The sequence below is a fragment of the Babylonia areolata genome, chromosome 1, assembly GCF_041734735.1.
Source record: "Babylonia areolata isolate BAREFJ2019XMU chromosome 1, ASM4173473v1, whole genome shotgun sequence".
NCBI classification, from domain to species: Eukaryota; Metazoa; Mollusca; class Gastropoda; order Neogastropoda; family Buccinidae; genus Babylonia; species Babylonia areolata.
This window is the reverse complement of record NC_134876.1, coordinates 65,296,583-65,316,808: the sequence shown is the minus strand read 5'-3', so window position 1 is coordinate 65,316,808 and position 20,226 is coordinate 65,296,583. Positions and strand designations below refer to the sequence as shown.

The following is a 20,226-nucleotide window of genomic DNA, read 5'->3' as shown; positions in this document are numbered from 1 at the left end:
CTCTCTCTACCCCTCTCTCCCGTTTGCTGGCTCCTTCTCGATCCCCTCAGCTCACACCTGAACTAGAATCAAGTCTGTGAACTGGACAATGTTTTTCGAGACCGCTGACCAAACAGCTCTGTCCTTGCCCGTCTCGTGCAGATTACCTTTTTCGTTTTCTTTATGTTTTCTCCTGACCCCCATGCGTTTATTTCTTTTCGTGTGTGTGTGTGTGTGTGTGTGTGTGTGTGTGTGTGTGTGTGTGTGTGTGTGTGTGTGTGTGTGTGTGTGTTTTAATCCTCACGATTTTCCACCAGCACCAACACCAGCGATCCTCACCTCTCTCTCCACCTGTTTATGAATGTCCATCTTGGATGCTCCGGGACATTATGCTGTGAAAATTAATTGTGCACAAGTGGAGGAAGTTCTTGCAATTTTAGAAGCACAGTATAGGTGGTCGTTTTGTCTAATGATTTGTTTTAGATTGGTTCTGATGGTAGTTGGAGGACTTTCAAGTAACGGTGGCTATCTAGTTGTAATCGTCGTCGCGGCAGTAGCAGCAGCAGCAGTAGTAGTTGTAGTTGTAACAATAATAATAATGATAATGATAATAATAGGAGTAGTAGTAGTAATAGTCACAAATCAGCTGTAGCAAAATGACGTATTTGATATTCTTCGATGATGTTTTCCGTCTGTTTCTTTCTTCTCCATCTTATCACACTCTAGTCTTTTTCTCTGACACCCCCCTCCCCCTCCCACTCCCCCCAAACTGACCCAACCCCCTCCCTTCCCCTCCCTGGCCCTGTTGTCGCCGGAAGTACACAATCCCAGGTGCGGCCTGTGTGTGTGTGTACATGAACTCGACGAGTCTGCCGCCACGGCCATGTCTAATCTCGTCCCTTGGCGCGCTTGTGCTAGTCTACTTCAGCACGTGCGCTGAGTTCGGAACAAACATGGACTGACTGGGGGGTGAGTTTGCTCTGGGGCGTCTCTTGGTGACACGATGAGCCTGTCCCAGAGGGAGGGGAGGAGAGCGATGGAGGGAGGGAGTGGGGGAGGGAGAGCCTCAGAGAAAGAGGAGGGAGGAAGACCCTCAGGGGAGAGGGAGGGAGGGAAGGAGTCTCGTAGAGAGAGAGGGAGGGAGGGAGAGCCTCGGAGAGAGAGGAAAGAGAGAGAGAGTGAGACAGCCTCAGAGAGAGAGAGAGAGGGGGGGAGGGAGAGCCTCAGGGAGAGGAAAGAGAGAGGGAGAGCCTCAGGGAGAGGTAGTGAGTGAGGGAGAGTCTCGTAAAGAGGGAGGGAGGGAGAGCTTCGGAGAGAGAGAGAGGGAGAGCCTCAGAGAGAGAGGAAAGAGAGAGTGAGGGGAGGAGGGAGGGAGAGCCTCAGAGAGAGAGAGAGAGACAGAGACAGAGACAGAGCATACATATATTATTATGGTGTTTGTCCGCTCACGCTGTTTCTTTCTCTTGGTGCCTTTTTGTTTTTAGCAGGCTGTCGTTCTGTTCGTGTTGTTTACAGACCTCTCGGTGTGTGCTCTTTGACTGAAGGACTTTTTTTATTCAGTGGTCATCCTGTCTGTCTGTCTGTCTGTCTGTCTGTCTGTGTGTCTGCGTGTGTCTGTGTCCGTCTGCCCAGCTAGCTGCCTGTCTCTTTGGTGCTTGGCGCACTTGCAAGAGGGGATGTGAGTGTGTGTTCAGTTGAGTTGTTTTTTCTTTGTTCTTTTCCTTATTTCTTCATGCTATGACGTCTTTGTGGTTGGGATGGCACGCTTTTCAAGTTTTTTGTTTGTTTGTTTGTTGTTGTTTTTTTCAGCCTGCTTGTGCGCATGAAAAAAACTTTGCGTGCAATGAGTGCGCACAAAAACAACTAACATGACATCAGTCATCCCCTTATTTTCAAGTGGTCTGTCTCATGGCCGCTGTGGCCTCACATCGCTGGCACCAAGGCAGTACAGGGATGCAGGAACAAACGTGGTCCCCAGATCAGGCTCATTGCCATTTCGCTGACAAGCACTTGGCGCAGATCTCTTTCGTAACAGAGCCAAAACACAGACAAACAAAAACAAGTAATCAACCCTGCCCCTCCTTGGTTCACCTTCCCTCCCCCCCCCCCCAAAAAAAAGGAAGAAGAAAGAAGAGAAAAGTTTTGAAAACGAGCAAAAGGTTATCGTTAATATTTGCTGTACCCAAGGTGGTTGGGGAGGGAGGAGGTTGGGGTGAGACCCTGTCACAGCAGAGTCGAGTTAACTCTCTCCATACGAACGGCGAAAGAGACGACGTTAACAGTGTTTCATCCCAATTACCATCATCAAAATATTGCAGGCGGAACGCTCTTATACTGAAGAGGTGAATGTTGACAAAGAATACCACAGTTCTGACGACGGAAGCTGAAGGTTGGGTCATTCAGACACCCACTGGACATCCGAGGGGTCTGTGTAGAGGAGAAGAGAGGACTGGCCGTACTGAGTGAGTTAACTCAATCAGCCCTGCGCCCGAGCATAGAACTGGCGTCAAACTGTGTCCATTGAAATGGCACACACGTTCCCGGTCCCACATGTGCACAAACCGCTATTCAAATTCAAAATTAATATTGAGTTCAAAAACTCTTGGACATTAAAACTTGTGTGTTAGCAAAGGGAATGAAGAAATTCTGTCGTGTTTTTTCTGGCTCGGAGTCTATAGGTGTCAGTTTGGTGGAGGACAACACAGTCGACTTCGGTATATTTTTCTTTGTTTTTTGTTTTATCGTTGTTGTTTTTTCGCATCAACATGGCAAAGAAACTTGTCGAGACTGTAGACTCTCTAGCGTTGAATGGGTTAAACCACCGATCAGCTAAAAGCCTTTGATTAAGGTCAGATTGTTCAAGACATGGATTTTGGACACGTACGTATGTATTCAACACCTGTAGCTGTCGTAAACAGTGAAACCCATGTAGACGTTAATTCACCACCACATAGTGTGTGTGTGTGTGCATTCTTCCACATGGAAATGTGACAAGTATTCATCTCAGTGATTCATCATTCCTCGTCTTAGCCTCCTTTATCACCTTTATACAGGTCTGCATATCTGGAACTGGTTGCTGCCAAAAAAAAGAGAGAAAAGATAACAAGAAGAAAGAGAGACCCCCCCCCCCCCCACAGCCCCCCCGCACCCCCCCCCAAAAAAAAAGACACACAAAAAAAGACAAATAACAACAACAACAAAAATCCCTCTGTTGATGTCTCGGCAAGAAGATGGCAAACTGTCCTCGTGTAGAAGGTGAAGGGTGCTGTGCCTGCTGTTTGTTTGTAGCCTTTGGTGTGTGTGTGTGTGTGTGTGTGTGTGTGTGTGTGTGTGTGTGTGTGTGTGTGTGTGTGTGTGTATGTGTGTGTGTGTGTGTAATGTCTTCAAGCTGAAACAGAGAGAGGGAGAGTGTGTGGAGAGGGAGGGAGGTAGGGAGAGAGAAAGAGGGGAGAGAGAGAGGATGGGGAGAGAGATTTAGATGGTTTATTTTAGGCCTTGGCCCCTCATGAAAGGGAATGTGAACAAATAAACAATAACTATAGTATATATTCATAAACATGGAATTAATGCAATGCAACTATGAGAGAGAGACAGAGACAGACAGAGACAGACAGAGAAAGAATGCACACACACACGCACACACAAACACACACGCACACATACACACACACTCACCCCCCCCCCCCCCCCCCCCCCCCCCCCCCCCCCCCCCCCCACACACACACACTTACTTCAAAGTCGACAGTAATCCCTTTCCCCAATCCTATAGACGGTCAAGATCAACATACCACTGAAGACACTTTTTTTTTCTCCCAGTCTCTCTCCTCTTTACTTCTCAGGTAACAGAAGCTAACGCTGACATGATAATCTAATGACTCACTAACATATCACAGGTAGAAAAGAAAGATCCGACCACCGCTGAGGGTTGCAGTTCCGTTGCTAGGAGCAACGCCCCCCCCCCCCCATCCCCCTCACCCCGCGCGCTCCCTGCCCCCCTGTCATTATTTTATCTCTCGCCTGTTGGTTGCTCCACCACCCCCACCCCCCACCCCGCCTCACCCCGTCTTCCTTTTCCTCCCTCATCCTCACCTTTCTTTGAAAAGCAAGTTGAAACAAGCGAAATGCAAAGCAAGGCTATTTTTCCAGTTCAGATCCTGTGCATGAGTTTGAAAGACAACATCAGTTTGAAAGACAATGTAAAACGTAAAAATGCAGGTATACTATACTATTTTGAAGTGATTTTTGTTTTTAATCACGAGAACGACTTGTATTGCATGGTATATATTTTTTTTCTTCTTTTGTCACAACAGATTTCTTGGTCTGAAATTCAGGGTTGTCGCTTTCACACTTTTCAGCACCACCCTCTTTTTTAAAAATTTTTTTTTTTATCTCTCGACTGCAAGTGTATTTGTTTTTCTATAATTGTAGTTTTTTCTACATGATTTTGCCAGGGACTACCCTTTTGTTGCCGTGGGTTCTTTTACGTTGCATTAAGAGAATGCCTGCACATGGGACCTCGGTCTCATCCGGAAAGACTTGCACCAAGACCACCACTCAAGGTCCAGTGATGGAGGGGGCAAAATCCCCTGTCTAGTCCGTATATTTGGGGTACACACTTGAAACAGACACGTATCTCTCTATCTATCTCCGACACTCGCCTGTCCAAATATACAGCGGTCTGTTTGTCAGTTTGGTGCCGGATGTTTGGGATGTTGTGTGATGTTGCTGAGGTTTTAATCACAGTTTGGCGCGAGCCCAGACTCGATGAAAAGATCATCTAAAAGCAGCAAAATGGTCGACCAGTGACGTCGTTTGCTCTGGGTGTGTGTGTGTGTGTGTGGTTGTGTGGAGAATGTATGTATACGTGTTTGGCTCTTTTAGAGAGATAACTTTAACTTGTGCAATAATAGCGGTTAGCGCACGCGTCACATGGTTTGGGCAAGGTTTCGGGACATGTTCTTCTCCTCCTCCTCCTTCCTCCTCCTCCTTCTTGTTCTTCCTCTTTGATTTGTTGTTGTTGTTGTTGCTTTTCTTCTTCTTCTTCTTCTTCTTCTTCTTCTCCGAGGCAAACTTTCTTCTTCTTCTTCTTCTTCTTCTTCTTCTTCTTCTTCTTCTTCTTCTTCTTCTTCTTCTTCTTCTTCTTCTTCTTCTTCTTCTTCTTCTTCCTCCTCCTCCTCTTCTTCTTCTTCTTCTTCTTCTTCTTCTCCGAGGCAGAATTTCTTCTTCTTTTTCTTCTTCTTCTTCTTCTTCCTCTTCTTCTTCTTCTTCTTCCTCCTCCTCCTCTTCTTCTTCTCCGAGGCAATCATTATTTGCTGACATCGTGTGTGTCATTTTGCGAAAGGAAAGCTGTTGTAATTCCTTCCAGCTGAAACGTGACGTACCCCAGCACCACTGCCACCTGTTTGTTACATTATTATTATCATCATTAGTATTATTATGATTGTTATTATTATTAGTAGTAGTAGTAGTACTAGTAGTAGTAGTACTAGTAGTAGTAGTACTAGTAGTAGCACCAGTGTTAATGTTATCATCATCATCCAGCATATTATCATCATAATCATCATCATGATCACCATAACCACCACCATGATGATGATGATGATGGTTGTTGTTGTTGTAGTTGCAGTTGCAGTTGTTGTTATCTAAATTGTTCCACACCTTTTTCACGTTGGACAGTGTAAACCACCCCCGCCCAACCCCTATCCCAGCAAAACGAGAAAGAGGGACACTCTACCTTCATCACTGTCTATACCTCCATCACTCACTCAGCCATCCTTTCCTTTTCTGTCCAGCTCTGACGACGACGAGCGGGCCATCCTGAGCGTCAAGACCCGCTGCCGGTCGGGCACCATCGAGTGGAACAGCGCCTACGGAGCCATCCGCCTGGAGGCCACCCCCTACCTCACAGGGGACTACCGCTTCTGCTTCGTGGTGCACGGGCGCCACACGGTGACCCAGGTGTCACGGGAGACGTCCCGCCCCAGGCAGCTCCAGAACTACCGCCTCCGTCTGGAGGAGCTGAGGGCCCTGATGAGCCTGGACCCTCTGGTGCAGACCTCCGGGGAGGAAGGGGAGAGCGAGGAGGTGTGCGTGGTGGGAGGGCGGGGGAGGACTGGTGGTGGTGGTGGTGGGGACGGGGGGTCGGTGTGGCTGTACGTGGAGGTGGAGAGGACGAACCGCTTCACGGGCATCCCGTCCGTCACCCTGCAGTACGACGTGGAGCCCGTGTCGGACAGGGCGCTGCTGGATCCCATGGAGGGTGAGTTTGTGTGTGTGTGTGTGTGTGTGTGTGTGTGTGTGTGTGTGTGTGTGTGTGTGTGTGTGTAACAGATAGGTAATAGACAGAGAGAAAGAGAGAGAGAGAGAGAGGGTGGGGGGTTCTGAAATATAACCTGGAGGAAAAAGAAAAAAAAAAAAAGGAATCGATAATTCAGCTTTCAGGGTCTGATGTGCCATGTGGGTTTTGAAACACACCAGCAGCATGAGAAGTAAACGAAGGCTTACATCAGAGCCTGGTCCCTAATCTGATCCCAAACTGTTTGCCGTGCCCTTTACTTTTATCAGTTTCGACTCCAAAAGACGGGATAACTGACTGACTGCTCCCCAAGCAAAGCATGTTCCCCCTCCAGGCCAGTGACCCGAGTTGTTGGGCAGCAAGCGAAAACAACATCCGTCGTTGTCGTGGTTCTGTTTACCCCAGTAGTGCAAAAAGCAGATCTGGCGAATGATTTTGGGACTGCCAAGTCAGCAATCCGCTGTTTAACTCACTCAGTACGGCCAGTCCTCTCTTCTCCTATACACAGACCCCTCGGATGTCCAGTGGGTGTCTCAATGACCCAACCTTTAGCTTCCGTCGTCAGAATTGTGGTATTCTTTGTCAACATTCACCTCTTCAGTATAAGAGCCTTCCGCTTGCAATATTTTGATGGTGGTAAATTGGGGTGAAACGCTGTTAACGTCGTCTCTTTCGCCGTTCGTATCGAAAGAGTTAATCTCAGAGCACCTATATAATTCATGGTGTCAGTCTTTGACCTACGCTGGTAGAGGAGTCCTGAAACATCGTATTAAAGGGATGTTCTGATTATAAAACAGGCCCAGCCCAAAATAGACATGTTTGCATCCCGAAGAAAAAGAGCTCGTATATATCAGCGAAGATTATAATGTTCATTTCAGCCTTGCCATGATTCATGATTTGAAGCTGCTGAAATGGCAGCGGATAAACGAAGATTTATCTACTTTTTTGTTGTTACTATGTTTTGTGACTGTGATAAGTGTGTGTGGGTTAAAGTACAGAAGCTAAACACAATGACCATTGAAGCTACACACACACACACACACACACACACACACACACACACACACACACACACATATTATATATATATATATATATATATATATATATATATATACTGTTGGACTTACTGTGTTAAAGTAACTAAATATAATTACAAGTATTATGTTAAACAGACATCTCTCTCTCTCTCTCTCTCTCTCTCTCCACACACACACACACACACACACGCACTCACTCACACACACACACACACACACACACACACACACTCATATATATATATATATATATATATATATATATATATATATATATATATATATATATGCATACGCACACAATCATTTCTTGCGCATTGACAGTTTAAGAAAAAAAATATCAAAGATGTGAAAAGACAATGGATAAAGCATAGCACTTGTACAGCATACGAACAAAAAGAACGGGGCCACAGGAATAGGCCTACCTACCACACACAGACCCAACACGAAAGAACCCTTTTTGCCAGGTGTTGCATTGTATTGAGGGAATTGGGAACAATGCCCAGACACGTACACACAAAACAATGCCAAGACACTTCCTCAAGCCAGCAGAAACGCCTCAGCTCCTCCCTACCCCCCTTCTCTGAAAGGAGCACTGCACTCGTTGAGCCCTTTCACCTCCACACGGAACAAGGGCGTGCGTGACAACAGCACCACGACAACAGCATCCACTGAGCTCCGCCGTCCTTTTCCGCATGGTCAGAGTTACGTCGGTGACAATCTCCCCCCCCCCACCCCCCCCCCCCGTACCCCCACAACCCTTCCACTCCATCCCCACCACCCCCGTACTAGTCAGGGTTTTGAGGAGCGACAGGTTCCCCCCCACCCCCCCCGTCACACGAACCGTCTTTTGTCAACACGGCACGTCGTTGAAGACACCGGTCCTGTCACCTTGGACAAGGGAACCAATTATGGCGAGCTCCTCCCCGCTGCCTGTAATAGGGCGGAGGAGGAGGGGGGCAGGCGTATGGTGATGGGGGCCTAATAATGATGATAGCACGGGCAACACGTCTCTCGTAATGAGATGGAGGAGCATCCTCAAGTCTGGCTGTAATGCCTTTAGAGGGACAAGGACCTGACGGGATTGCGGTAAGGACCTCCTCTCTTCTCCAACGCCCAGCCGGGACCACAAAATGAGGCCTAATTGCCTTCAAGCAGGCGACCTGACAGGCTGCGTTTTCAATTGAGCTTCATGCGTTTGGTTTTCTTTTTTCTTTTTCTCTCCCCCCCCCCCCCCCCCCCCCTGCCCCCCCCCCCCTCCCCCCCGTTGGAAGGGATATGGCCTGTCCACAGAAACCCATGGCCAGCGAATGACATTTCTGTCCCCCAAATATATGATGGCACGATTTTGAGGAAAAAAGGGGAACCACACACACACACACACACACACACACACACACACACACACACACCTTTCCTCCACATCCCCTTATTTTATTTCATTGGTCTTTTTTTTTCAATAGCATCTCTGTGATACCGTTTTCGTGATAACGTATAACTTGCTGACTTGTACATGTTTTCCTCTTCTTTCTATAAAAGTTACTTGGCAGTTCATTTCCAAACGACCGTTGCTTTTGCATCGCTTGAAATAATAATCTGTATTCTATAATATCATTGTTTTTCTGTGTGCCCCAGAATGCAGACCCTGCACAGAAGAGGAGCTGCTGGATGCTTACTGCACGAGTGATTTCGGTAAGTAGACACCAGCAATGTATCGTTTTCACTCATACTTGTCATTACATTTTTTTCACCCGTCCCCCGCCTCCCCGCACCCCTTACCCCCACCCAATTTATTTTTTTGTCCATTCTGCATTTTTTTTCTGTTTTTCGCCCTTCTTTCTTTCTTTCTTCACTCTGCCTTTCCGTCTATGCTTTTTCTGCTTTCTTTCCTGTTGTTCTTTCTTCTTCTTCTTCTTCTTTTTCCCTACATGCCGTCGTTTTATCTTGACATCCCATTCGGAGGATGAAAGCAGTTGTCGGTTCAGGTGTGTGGGTGTGTCGCCAAAGTGCGGAAAGTGGCATCCAACAGACACCTCTTTGTGTGGACAGCCTTCTCTTGAGGTGTGAGACAGAGGCGTGTGTGTGTGTGTGTGTGTGTGTTGTGTATGTGTGTGTGTGTGTGTGTTTCTGGTGTGTGTGTGTGTGTGTGTGTGTGTTTCTGGTGTGTGTGTGTGTGTGTGTGTGTGTGTGTGTGTGTGTGGTGTGTGTGTGTGTGTGTGTGTGTGTGTGTGTGTGTGTGTGTGTGTGTGTGTGTGTGTTGCACACGCTGTATTGCCCCAAACATGCCGTGCGCATTACTGGCGGGGATCATGGTTCCAGTGAATGCAAAAACGCCTACACTACGCTATAACTAGTCCAGGGAACCGGTGGCGTCCACGGCGCTTTCTATCTTAGTGAGCATGAACAGCTGTGGAGAGAGTGAGACAGCCAGACAGACGGACAGACAGACGGACAGACACGTAAAGACAGTCACACTGACAGATCAACAGAGAGTGAAAGAGAAAAATACAGAGAAATTCATTCTTCAACCCGAAATCACGCAAAACATCGGACAGGAAAAGTCACTCACACACACACACACACACACACACACACACACACACACACACACACACACACACACACACACACACACACACACACACACACACACACACACACACAGAGGGCAGTGGAAGGGAGAAGTACATGTAATGAAACGGAAATACTCACATATAGAATTAAAAAAAACACGAAACAAACAAACAAAACAAAAAACAACAGCAAAAAGCAAGCAAACAAACAACAACCCCAAAAAAAACAACAACAAAAACAGGTACCACACAAATCGAAACATATTGAGTGTAAGCTTGGCAACGCTTCAGGAACAGCTTATATGTGTACGCCTCACAAATCCCCCCCAACCCCAAACCACAAAAAACCGCACACAAAAAAACCCAGCAACAAAAGTATAACAAGTGTAGGGAAAGAAAGCGAGAGAGAGAGAGAGAGAGAGAGAGAGAGAGAATCAACAAACAAACAGTGACCACCATAGCGTAGCAGACTGGACCGATACGATTCTGCCTCGTTCCCCCCGAGGCCTGTAAAGAAAGCGAAGCCTTTTCACTAACAATACATACCCTGATTTTGTTGGGTTTTCCTGGTATAGTCCGGCATAAAGGAGAGAGTAAGCCTAGCGTGTGTGTGAGAGAGAGGGGGTACGGGTGTGGTGGGGGGGGGATAATGGTAGAGGGAGTAGTAGAGGGGGGTGGGGTGGGGGGGTATAAGTCTTCATCAAAGACTCTTGGGGGGGGGGGGGAACGGTGGAAAGGTACTCATTGTTATGGTTCCACGTGCCGTCTGTTCTATTCAGTACAAGGCCGTTTCAGTGCCAAAGAAAGAGGGTGAACGGAGAAGCGATGGGGGGTCTCGATAAGGTTCCGCGTGTGTGTGTGTGTGTGTGTGTGTGTGTGTGTGTGTGTGTGTGTTGGCGCGCGCGCGCGCGATTTTGAGCTGGTGGTGGTGTGGGGATACGTAGGGAGGCATGCCTCTGCGTGTGTGTGTGTGTGTGTGTGTGTGTGTGTGTGTGTGTGTGTGTGTATTGGCGCGCGCGCGCGCGTGCGATTGTCATCCGGTGTTGGTGTGGGGATACGTAGGGAGGCGTGCCTCTGCGTGTGTGTGTGTGTGTGGCGTACATACAAATGGAATGGAGGTGGTCATTTACATACCTACGACTGTAAAGGGTGGGTGGCTGGTAGGTGGTGACAGTCTGAAGACATACATGTCCTGACCAGTCCACACAGTACACCTTGACCTGCCCTCGGGAGTCGGTCGACTCGACCATCTGTCGCTCGCTAAAAAGTATAGTAAGGAAGGACAAGTCGTGGACTGTCTTTATTTTATTTCCTTCTTTTTGTCACGACTCGCTGACCCTTACACTGACCTTTTCTTTCTTTCTTTCCTTTTTTTTGTGTGGTCTTTTTAGTTTTCTTTGTCGGTTGTCTATTGTTATTGTCACTCTGTCTGTCTCTGTCTGCGTCCCCCTTCTCTTTGTGGTCTGTGTCTTCGTCTGCAGGTCGACTTTCGTCTAGAGCTTAGTCTCTCTCCCTGTCCCTCTCTGTCTCTGTCTCTGCCTCTCTTCCTCCACCCCCCCCCTCTCTCTCTCTCTCTCAGACATCTGTCTGTCAATGTGTGTGTGTGTGTGTGTGTGTGTGTGTTATCTGTGTGTGTGTGTGTGTGTGTGTGTGTGTGTGTGGAGAAAGAGAGAGAGAGAGACTGTTGCCACAATATATATATATATATATATATATATAGAGAGAGAGAGAGAGAGAGAGAGAGATATTAATGATAATTTGATAACCAAACAAAGGTGGGATAGCACGGTCCATTAGTCCAGACAAAAGAGGTAAGGAGAGCAAAAGATTTTACCCTTGTGGTGCCGCATTTGTTCGCAATCGTGATACGTTGGTCTTCGTGACAGAGAGAGAGAGAGACTGACTGAAGTCACAGGTGGTCTTTGACAGGTCAGTGTGCATTGAACTGTGGTCTCACATACGTTAGAGTTTAGAATGGATTTTTGTCTGCAGGTCTACCTGCCTCAGTCTTGCGCTTTTGCTCCCTATGCATGCGTTTCTCTCTCTCTCTCTCTCTCTCTCTCTCTCTCTCTATATATATATATATATATATATGCCTGTCTGTCTTTGTGTCTTTTTCGTGTGTGTGTGTGTGTGTGTGTGTGTGCGCGGGTGTGTGTGCGTGTGTGTGCGTGTGTGTGTGTGTGTCACAATGAATACATCTCTCCCTCCCCCTATCTCTCTCTCTTCGTGTATTTATAAATGTCTCTCTCTCTCCCTCTCTCTCTCTCACCCTCCCTCTCCCTCCTCCCTCTCTTCCTTTACCCCCCCCCCCTCCCGATCCCCTGTTTCTCTCTTTCTTATCTCTCCCGTCAGTCTATTACACATACTCTCATACTCCATTACCCACGGGCCTGCCTTCAACCCTTTAACCCCCCCGCCCCCCCTCAACCCCCCCCCCCCCCCCACGCCCCGTCCTTTCCACTCTAACCCCCCCACCCCGCCCTCATTTCCCTCTCTCTCTCCTCCCTCTCCAAAAGGCCTATTATCGCCAACGCCCCAGGGGTGGTTTGGGGAGGGGGGGGGGGGCTCAGTCGAGCTATGAACGTAATTGAGCGGACACGAAAAATGGAAACGTCAGCTTCCATTTTTTTTTAGCGTGTCAGACGAAGAAGGAAAAAAACAAAACAAAAAACAAACAAACCAACAAACAACAACAACTTGAAAAGACTGCACGTCTTAAAACAGGTAAGTAAAGACTTGCGTACCTTCCCCGTCCTCCCCCTCCCTCCCCACCAACAGCCCCAATACCCTGCCTCACCCCCCCTTCCTCCCAAACCATTCCTTCTCCGCCCTCTCCTTAAAAACAACTTCTTTTTTTTTTTTTAAAATTTTTTTTATTATAAGAGAGATATATAATTTCCCTCTTAAGGCTCCAAGTGTAGACTTGCATTTTCCATATTGGTAAAAAAAAGGGAAGTTGTGTGTGTGTGTGTGTGTGTGTGTGTGTCTTTGTCTGCGTGTGTGTGTGTGTTTGGGGGGGGGGGGGGGGAGTGTACTTTACACAGCCGTAGTGGCAAGACGGGAATGACTCACTCCAAAACATAACTTCTGCCCCCCCCCCCCCCCCCCCCCATTCACTCCCTTCACTGTATGTTATTGTCCACGAACCCCCACCACCACCACCCTTCCTTCACGCCCTCCATTCCCCTCGCCCCCCCCCCCCCCCCCCCCCCCCCCGTCCCCCCGACGACTCTCTTCTTTTCTCGTCCTGTTGTGTTCTCGTTGGTCCTTCCCCCCCCCCCCTCTCTCCCCCACCCTCTCTTTTCCTATAAAGTCTAAGACACTGTATCATTCTCTACGAAAGATGGTGAACTGGAGAAACATGTACCTCTGGAGTTATTCGTTTATTTGTTTAGAAATAAATAACTGGTTTTATATTGATTTGTTCAAAAATATTTAACAAGTACTTTGTATTATGAAAAGAGGGATGAAAACTGGAACTCGCAGTGTTTTATAAGGCAGAGAGAAACAGACAGACAGACAGACAGAAAGGAGAAGAGGAATTGATACTAAAGCTTTTCAGTAGTGCTGTCTAGAAATATACATAATTGTAAAAGGTTGATTGCATGGTTGGTTGGCTGAGTGTTCCAGATATTGCAGGGCAAACAAATTCCAAACAGAGAGAGCTCTACGAAAGGATTTTTTTTTCCATACCGGCGGCAAAACAGCAGCAGCAGCAACAACAACAGCTACAACAAAGTCACACATTTACACATACCTAACTTGCCTAAGTCTTATCTCTAATAGTGTGTTGGAGTCCGTGGCAAATTTGGCTGTATTGACTAGGATTAGTGTGAACAGCGCAGGGGACTTCACAATGCTTTCACCTTCCTACCTATTCAAGTGTCAGTGAGCGTACCTTCTTGGCAGGTGCTTTGCTGTATAATTGGAACTCTTTCAGGCAAGAAATGTCCTCTTCTTCGTCTGGTTGGTTGTCTGTTTACTTCATGCAGGGTGATTTAGAGGAGGAATGTTTCCTTTTCTTAGATGGGAACGTCTTTTGACTTTTAATGACTGGTAGGAAAGAGTGTCTTTTATTTGAAGCCAGCGGTTGGCATGATTCTTCTATTGAATAGATTGAATGGGTGATAAACAGATGTCTCCTTCTTCTCCTTCTTCTGCTTCTCCTACTTCTCCTTCTCCTCTTCATCCTTCGTTGTTTTCAGTAGCAGCAAACCGTTTTATATTAGTCGAAAGCATAGACGGGATTGAATTAGCATGCTGTCCTCAAAGTCTCCACACACACACACACACACACACACACACACACAGAGAGAGAGAGAGAGAGAGAGAGAGAGAGAGAGAGAGAGAGAGAGATCAGATATCTAGTACAAAATAAGTTATAAATAAAGTTAGATATCTACAGATCAGAAGAGCTAGTGCCCATAATTATATGACTTACCGAGTTGTGGAATACACAGTTTGTTTGTAATGTTATACTTCGAAACTGCGACAGACAAGTCATGGATTATCAGATAATAAAGAGCAAGTAGCCCGACCTGCCCACCCCAAGCCGACTAACGGTCCCATTATCACCCGAGAGGCGGCAACTGAAGACTCCAGCGTGCCTGTGACAGCGTGTTTTTATCTGTCTGAAGGGCTCTTCGTGCCTTCTTGACGATAACGGTCAGTGTACGCAGCTCACTAAAGCTGAAGCCAAACCACCCCAGTTCTCCCCGTCAGAATTACCCTCAGAGTTGTCTGGTTTTGTGTTTGTTATTTTTTACTTATAAGTTAAAAAAAAAACAAAAAAACAAACCAAAAACCCCAACAAACAACAAACAAACAAAACAACAACAACAAACAAACAAAAGCAAACAAACAAACAAAACAAAAAAACAACCACCACCAAAAACACATGCATCACCATCTGTATTTAACAGTGTAAGGTTTTAGTTTTATCTGAATAGAATTATCCTTATTTCAAGTGTTAATTTGGTTGAACGTGTGTACTCTCTCTCTCTCTCTCTCTCTCTCTCTCTGTGTGTGTGTGTGTGTGTGTGTGTTATAGATATGAACATAGAAGTTGATAACTATAAAGCAACATTGCGAATTTGCCCTCACTGACCCGACTCAAATGGTACGGGTTTGGTGAGAAGAATCACGGGGATCACACTGAGGGAAGAAGCCACCGGCCCAATCACTGTGAACCATACAATCAATTAGACACAATCATCTACGTGGTGTTAATTACGAGCGTGTGCGAAGTGAACTTCATTACGCCAGTGATCGCGTGTACGTTGTTCTAATTCTGGTCTCGTTTAAACTTGATGATTGTGGGACTTATCAGATGCGATGATTTGTTCGCTGAGATGCGTAATCTGTACGAAAAGATACCTAACCTTAAAACCAAACCGCAGTGACTTGGAGGTTTGTAGATACGTGATGTTTCGTAAATGATTGTGTATGTATATCTCGATGGGGCAGGGCAGGGCAGGGCAGGGAAGGAGATATCAGAAAGTGGTTCGTCGTTGTTTTTTGTTTGTTTTTGTTTTGTTTTGTTTGTTTTATTTGTGTTTTTTAAGGTTCTGCCAACGGGCACAATAACCCAATGTATAGGGCGCGTTTTTGGTAATAGCCTGCTGTGCCGTTATAGAAAAATCTTTATTATATAATTATATGCACGCGCGCGTGTGTGTGTCTGTGTGCGTGCGGTTGGGTGGAGGGGATTGAGGGAGGGGTGGAGGGAGAGACAGACAGACAGACAGATAGAGAGATACAGAGAGATATTTTGACTGATTTTAATTCATAAAAAAGCTGGACATGAAATTCATACTACATGATTGTCACCGCTGTGTAAAGCTGGACACGAAATTCATACTATATTATTGTCATCGCTGTGTGTGTATGTGAAATAATTATATCAGTATGAGGAACAAGAAATCATTGTATCATGTTGCATTGCATTGTATTATATTGCATTATATTGCATTACATTGCATCATATTGCATTGTATCATATTGCATTGCATTGTATTATATTGCATTATATTGCATTACATTGGATCATATTGCATTGTATTGTAATGCGTTGCATTGTATATCATATATGGCGTTGTTGTGTTGCACTGCATTTGTATTGAGTTACACTGCATTGCATTGCACTCTTTGTTGCATAGCGCGTGTATTGTATTTGTATTCTATGTTGCTGTTCTTTCTATTACAGTGGCGGTGGGCAGTATCCACGAGACCTATCAGCCTCCAGCAGAGAACCCTGAGGACGAGGAGGGGAGCAGCAGCGAGCACAGCACCCACATCCAGGTGGCGGTGGCCCAGCTCATCCACCAGAACGCCCCGGTGTTCCGGAGGGTGCGCCGTGACGACCGCTTTCTGTACGGCACCGTGCACGCCCCCGCCAAGTGCGGCATTCGGCCAGGCCACGGCAACTTCCTCTTCACGGGGCGCATGCGCCTCGGCAAACCCAAGCTTCGCTGCGCGCCGTTTTACGAGGACTGGCTAAAGATTTCTGCCGACGCTGAGTGCGTGTATGACTGATTGGTTGGACTGAAGACTCTTTGAGATTAACTGATTTTCAGTTTCAGTTTCTCATTGTGGCGTCACCGCGTTCGGATGAATCCATATCTACGCAACACCACATCTGCTAGGCTAAATGTTTAACCAGCAGCATGACCCAATGCCGGCGTTAGTCAGGCCTTGTGGAGTGGTGGCCTAGTGGTAATGCGCCCGATGAGGAACCGAGTGTCCTTAGGTTCGAATCCTCCGGGATTTTTTTTTTTTAACTTCCCCCCTTTCCTACTCTTCTACTCACCTTAGGTGGTAGTCTGGGTATTAGTCTTTCGGGTGAGACGATAAACCAAGGTTCCGTGTGGTAGTGCAGGCACGTAGCGCACGTAAAAGAACCCACAGCAAGAAAAGGGTGGTCCTTGGCAAAATTCGATAGAAAAAAAGGAACGACTTTCATAGCAAAACAAAAACACTTGCAGACAGAAAGGAGAAAATATTTGTTGGTGGCGCAACACAACACAACACAACACAACACAATACAATGTACTTCAATATAGTACAATTAAGTGCAATACCATACAATACAAAACAACACAATCCAATCCAATACAACACAGTGCAACACAAACACATGCTTCCAAGCCATCGTTTGTGTCAATCTATGTTCCTCCGACCTATTCGAGACGCTCATGAAGTGGTTTTCAGTTAATGGCTCCCGCTGGACAGGAGCTGTGGTCAAACTGAAAAAAAAACACACCCAAAAAACCCCACCAAAAACAGTAATACCATTTTCTTCAAATCCACGAACGGACGCAGAGATCGTCGACTGTGTGAAAAACTGTGATTAACAGGCCAAAGAAAGAACACATTTTGTGCTTTAAGCTTGCTTGCAGTGCCAAGTCTACACCATGTCGACTGTCTGTGGGTCCTTTCTTGACTTCGTTTCCAAAACTGCGAAATGTGTGTCAGCGCAAAAGCATTACCACTATAATGAGACATTCACATCATGATGCCGAGGGCTTCTCGTTGTGATGAGAAAGAAAAAGCCATTACGATTGAAAATAAGTAAACTATGTTGAGCGGTTCAGTTGCTCAACCAATCTGCAAAATATTATGGATGGTTTAAATTGTAGAACTGATGTTATCCACTGGCGTGAAATGATGGCAGCGAAATGTGATAAGAAAAAGAGACAACTTAGACATTGGTCTTTTCTTTTTGTTGTTTATAAACGGTTGTCAGTGGTGGCGGGGCATAATTCTGATGACTGTCACTGGCAAGAATGTTTTGTGTGAAACTGCAGTTATGTTTTGGGGTGTTGTTGTTGTTGTTTTTTTTTTTGTTTGTTTGTTTTTTATTTTTTGGGTTGTTTTTGTTTTTGTTTTTTTGTAAACACACAGACTGATTCATAAACAGTGTTCATTGTGTCTAACACTTGGTGAACCACTTTCCAAATGGCAGCTATGTTTTCTGATTGAAGGTTGTGTGTTTATATGTGTGTGTGTGTGTGTGTGTGTGTGCGCGCGTGTGTGCGTGTGTGTGTGTATGTGCTTTTTTTGTTTTGTTTTTTGAATTACCGTATCACAGATTCTGATGAAATTCGTTGTCCGATTTGTGTTTGATTCCGCGTTTGTGGCAGTTTGCATTAATTTGTCGTGCGTTAATGGGTGCAGAGCGGCAGTTCTCCCGTCTTTTTGTCCAAGTTTTCTTTCTTCGAGAACTGCCGCTCTTTTTGTCCAAGCTTTCTCTTTCACTGGTAAAACTCCTGCTCAGTTTCGTCCAAGCTTTCCCCTCTCTCTGGTAGAATTCGTGCTCAAATTTGTCCAAGTTTTCTTTCTGGTAGAACTCCCGCTCTTTTTGCCCCAGCTTCCTCTGTAGTAGAATGTCGCTGTATTTGTCCAAGCTTTCTCTCTTTTGTCTATTCCCCCCTTTTTATGAAGAAATGTTTCTCATTTTGTTTAAATTTGTGTGTGTGTGTGTGTGTGTGTGTGTGTGTGTGTGTGTGTGTGTGTGTGGAATTGTCACCCGTTTTACACGGTTTTTAAAATTTAAAAACCCTTTCTTTTTCTTCTTTTTTAACTATCACTCTTTTTGTTAGCTGTTTCCTTGTCATCGTTGAGTTGTGTGACGTCTCTCCTGTAAATATTTTCAAAGATGCTGAGCACGACTTTCCACTGTTTCTTTCCCCTTCAGCTTCTGAAACTTGATGACTGATGTGCCATTGAATCGCTTCAAGTGGGGAAAGATTGTCGTCGCTTATTAGATATGGCATTGTGTTTGTGAGCGAAGGAGTACTGAAGAATCAAGTGATTCCCAGACAGGGAGTGAGCGTGTGTGTGTGTGTGTGTGTGTGTGTGTGTGTGTGTGTGTGTGTGAGAGAGAGAGAGAGAGAGAGAGAGAGAGATTTTGATTTGCAAAAAACATCCTTCATAGCCTCGCAATACTACACTGCCTGTCCACAAATTCTGTACTCATTTTTGTTATTCTGTTTGCTCTTCTGTGTCTGCCGACTTAGTCTTGTGTTCCGTGCTTCTGAATATTTGTACTCCTCCCCTTCGTTTCTCGGTTAACCATCGATCTTTTCGGTCTGTCTTTCTGTCTGTCTCTCTCTCGACAAACTTTCTTTCTCTGTCTTATATAAAGTTCGATGTGTTGTCTGTACTGAAGGGAGGAGGGAAAGTCGGAAAGTCTCTCTTACATTGTTCGTAAGGTGAGAGAATTGAAAGGTTTTTAGAAAATACACGGACAATGATTCCTTCTCTCACAGTCATTGTAAAAGACAGTTTGTCTCACATTCCTGTTTGGACCAAGTTCCGATTTCTCATGACATATTCCATGGAAATTTAGATTTTGAAAATTTTTTTTTTTTCCTTCCACTGTATACATTATTTTCTATTCAAAATCTTGCGTATCACTGCCTCTTACGTGTATATGTATATTGGAATGTGTATTGTCATGTAAGTGGGGATATTATCATGTTTTTATCCATCCGAATTTAAAGCTTTATTTTACGTATGGATGATTGCTAATGTCTGTCATACTGTCAAAGTCAGTGGTGACCTGTTCGCACCAAAAATGTCTGAGTAACTGATGGGTGAAAGAAGTGAAAATGGGCCCTGCCTCTCATCCACCTTGTTTTCTCTTTCAGTGTTAAATCTCTTCACCACCACCACCCCCTCCCTCTCTGTCTGTCTGTCTGTATGTCTCTCTCTCTCTCTCTCTCTCTCTCTCTCTCTCTCTGTACGTGTGTGTGTGAGTGGCTGTGTGTGCGTGTGTGTGTGTGTGTGTGTGTGTGTGTGTGTGTGTGTGTGTGTGTGTGTGTGTGTGTGTGTGTGTCCGCCCATATACAATAATATCTTTGCTGTCTTAAAATAATTCTTTTTCCGCCCTTCATTTTCTTGTCCAATACATGTTATCAGTCATCAACAGCATTATCAGATTCGTCATCAGGTGGAATGTATTTTCATAATGTCATGTTATGTGTGGTTGATTGGCATTGTACATTCACTGCTTGTATAAAAGACATTGGAAAATGCGTTCCTTTTTATTTTCTTCTTCTTTTTTTTTTTTTTTTTTTAAATCATGCTGTGTCGTCGTTTTTGATTCAATGAGATGAACACTATTGTGTGATATTACGATATGTTGAAGAATTACAACGGAGTAAACATTACAAGTGTTCGTCGTTCTGATTTCTTGTACGCATCATTGTTCGCATGATGTGTGTGTGTGTGTGTGTGTGTGTGTGTGTGTGTGTGTACATACATTCGTACATGTGTACGTACATCTCTCCCTCTGTGTATCTCTGTCTGTCTGTAGATCTGTCTCTGTCACTGT

At 45.6% G+C, this 20,226-nt stretch overlaps 1 protein-coding gene across 1 annotated transcript in view; it reads left to right on the top strand.

Annotated features, from left to right (window-relative positions):
• The window catches only part of LOC143285673 (meteorin-like protein), a 33,141-nt gene extending 13,194 nt beyond the window's left edge, over nt 1-19,947 (top strand). Inside the window, exons 2-4 of the mRNA XM_076593073.1 lie at nt 5,772-6,238; nt 8,950-9,006; nt 16,096-19,947. Coding sequence (XP_076449188.1) covers nt 5,772-6,238; nt 8,950-9,006; nt 16,096-16,424 — 853 coding nt within the window. The 3' untranslated portion in view covers nt 16,425-19,947. The remainder of the gene's footprint in view (nt 1-5,771; nt 6,239-8,949; nt 9,007-16,095) is intronic.
• The last annotated feature ends 279 nt before the right edge of the window (nt 19,948-20,226 follow it).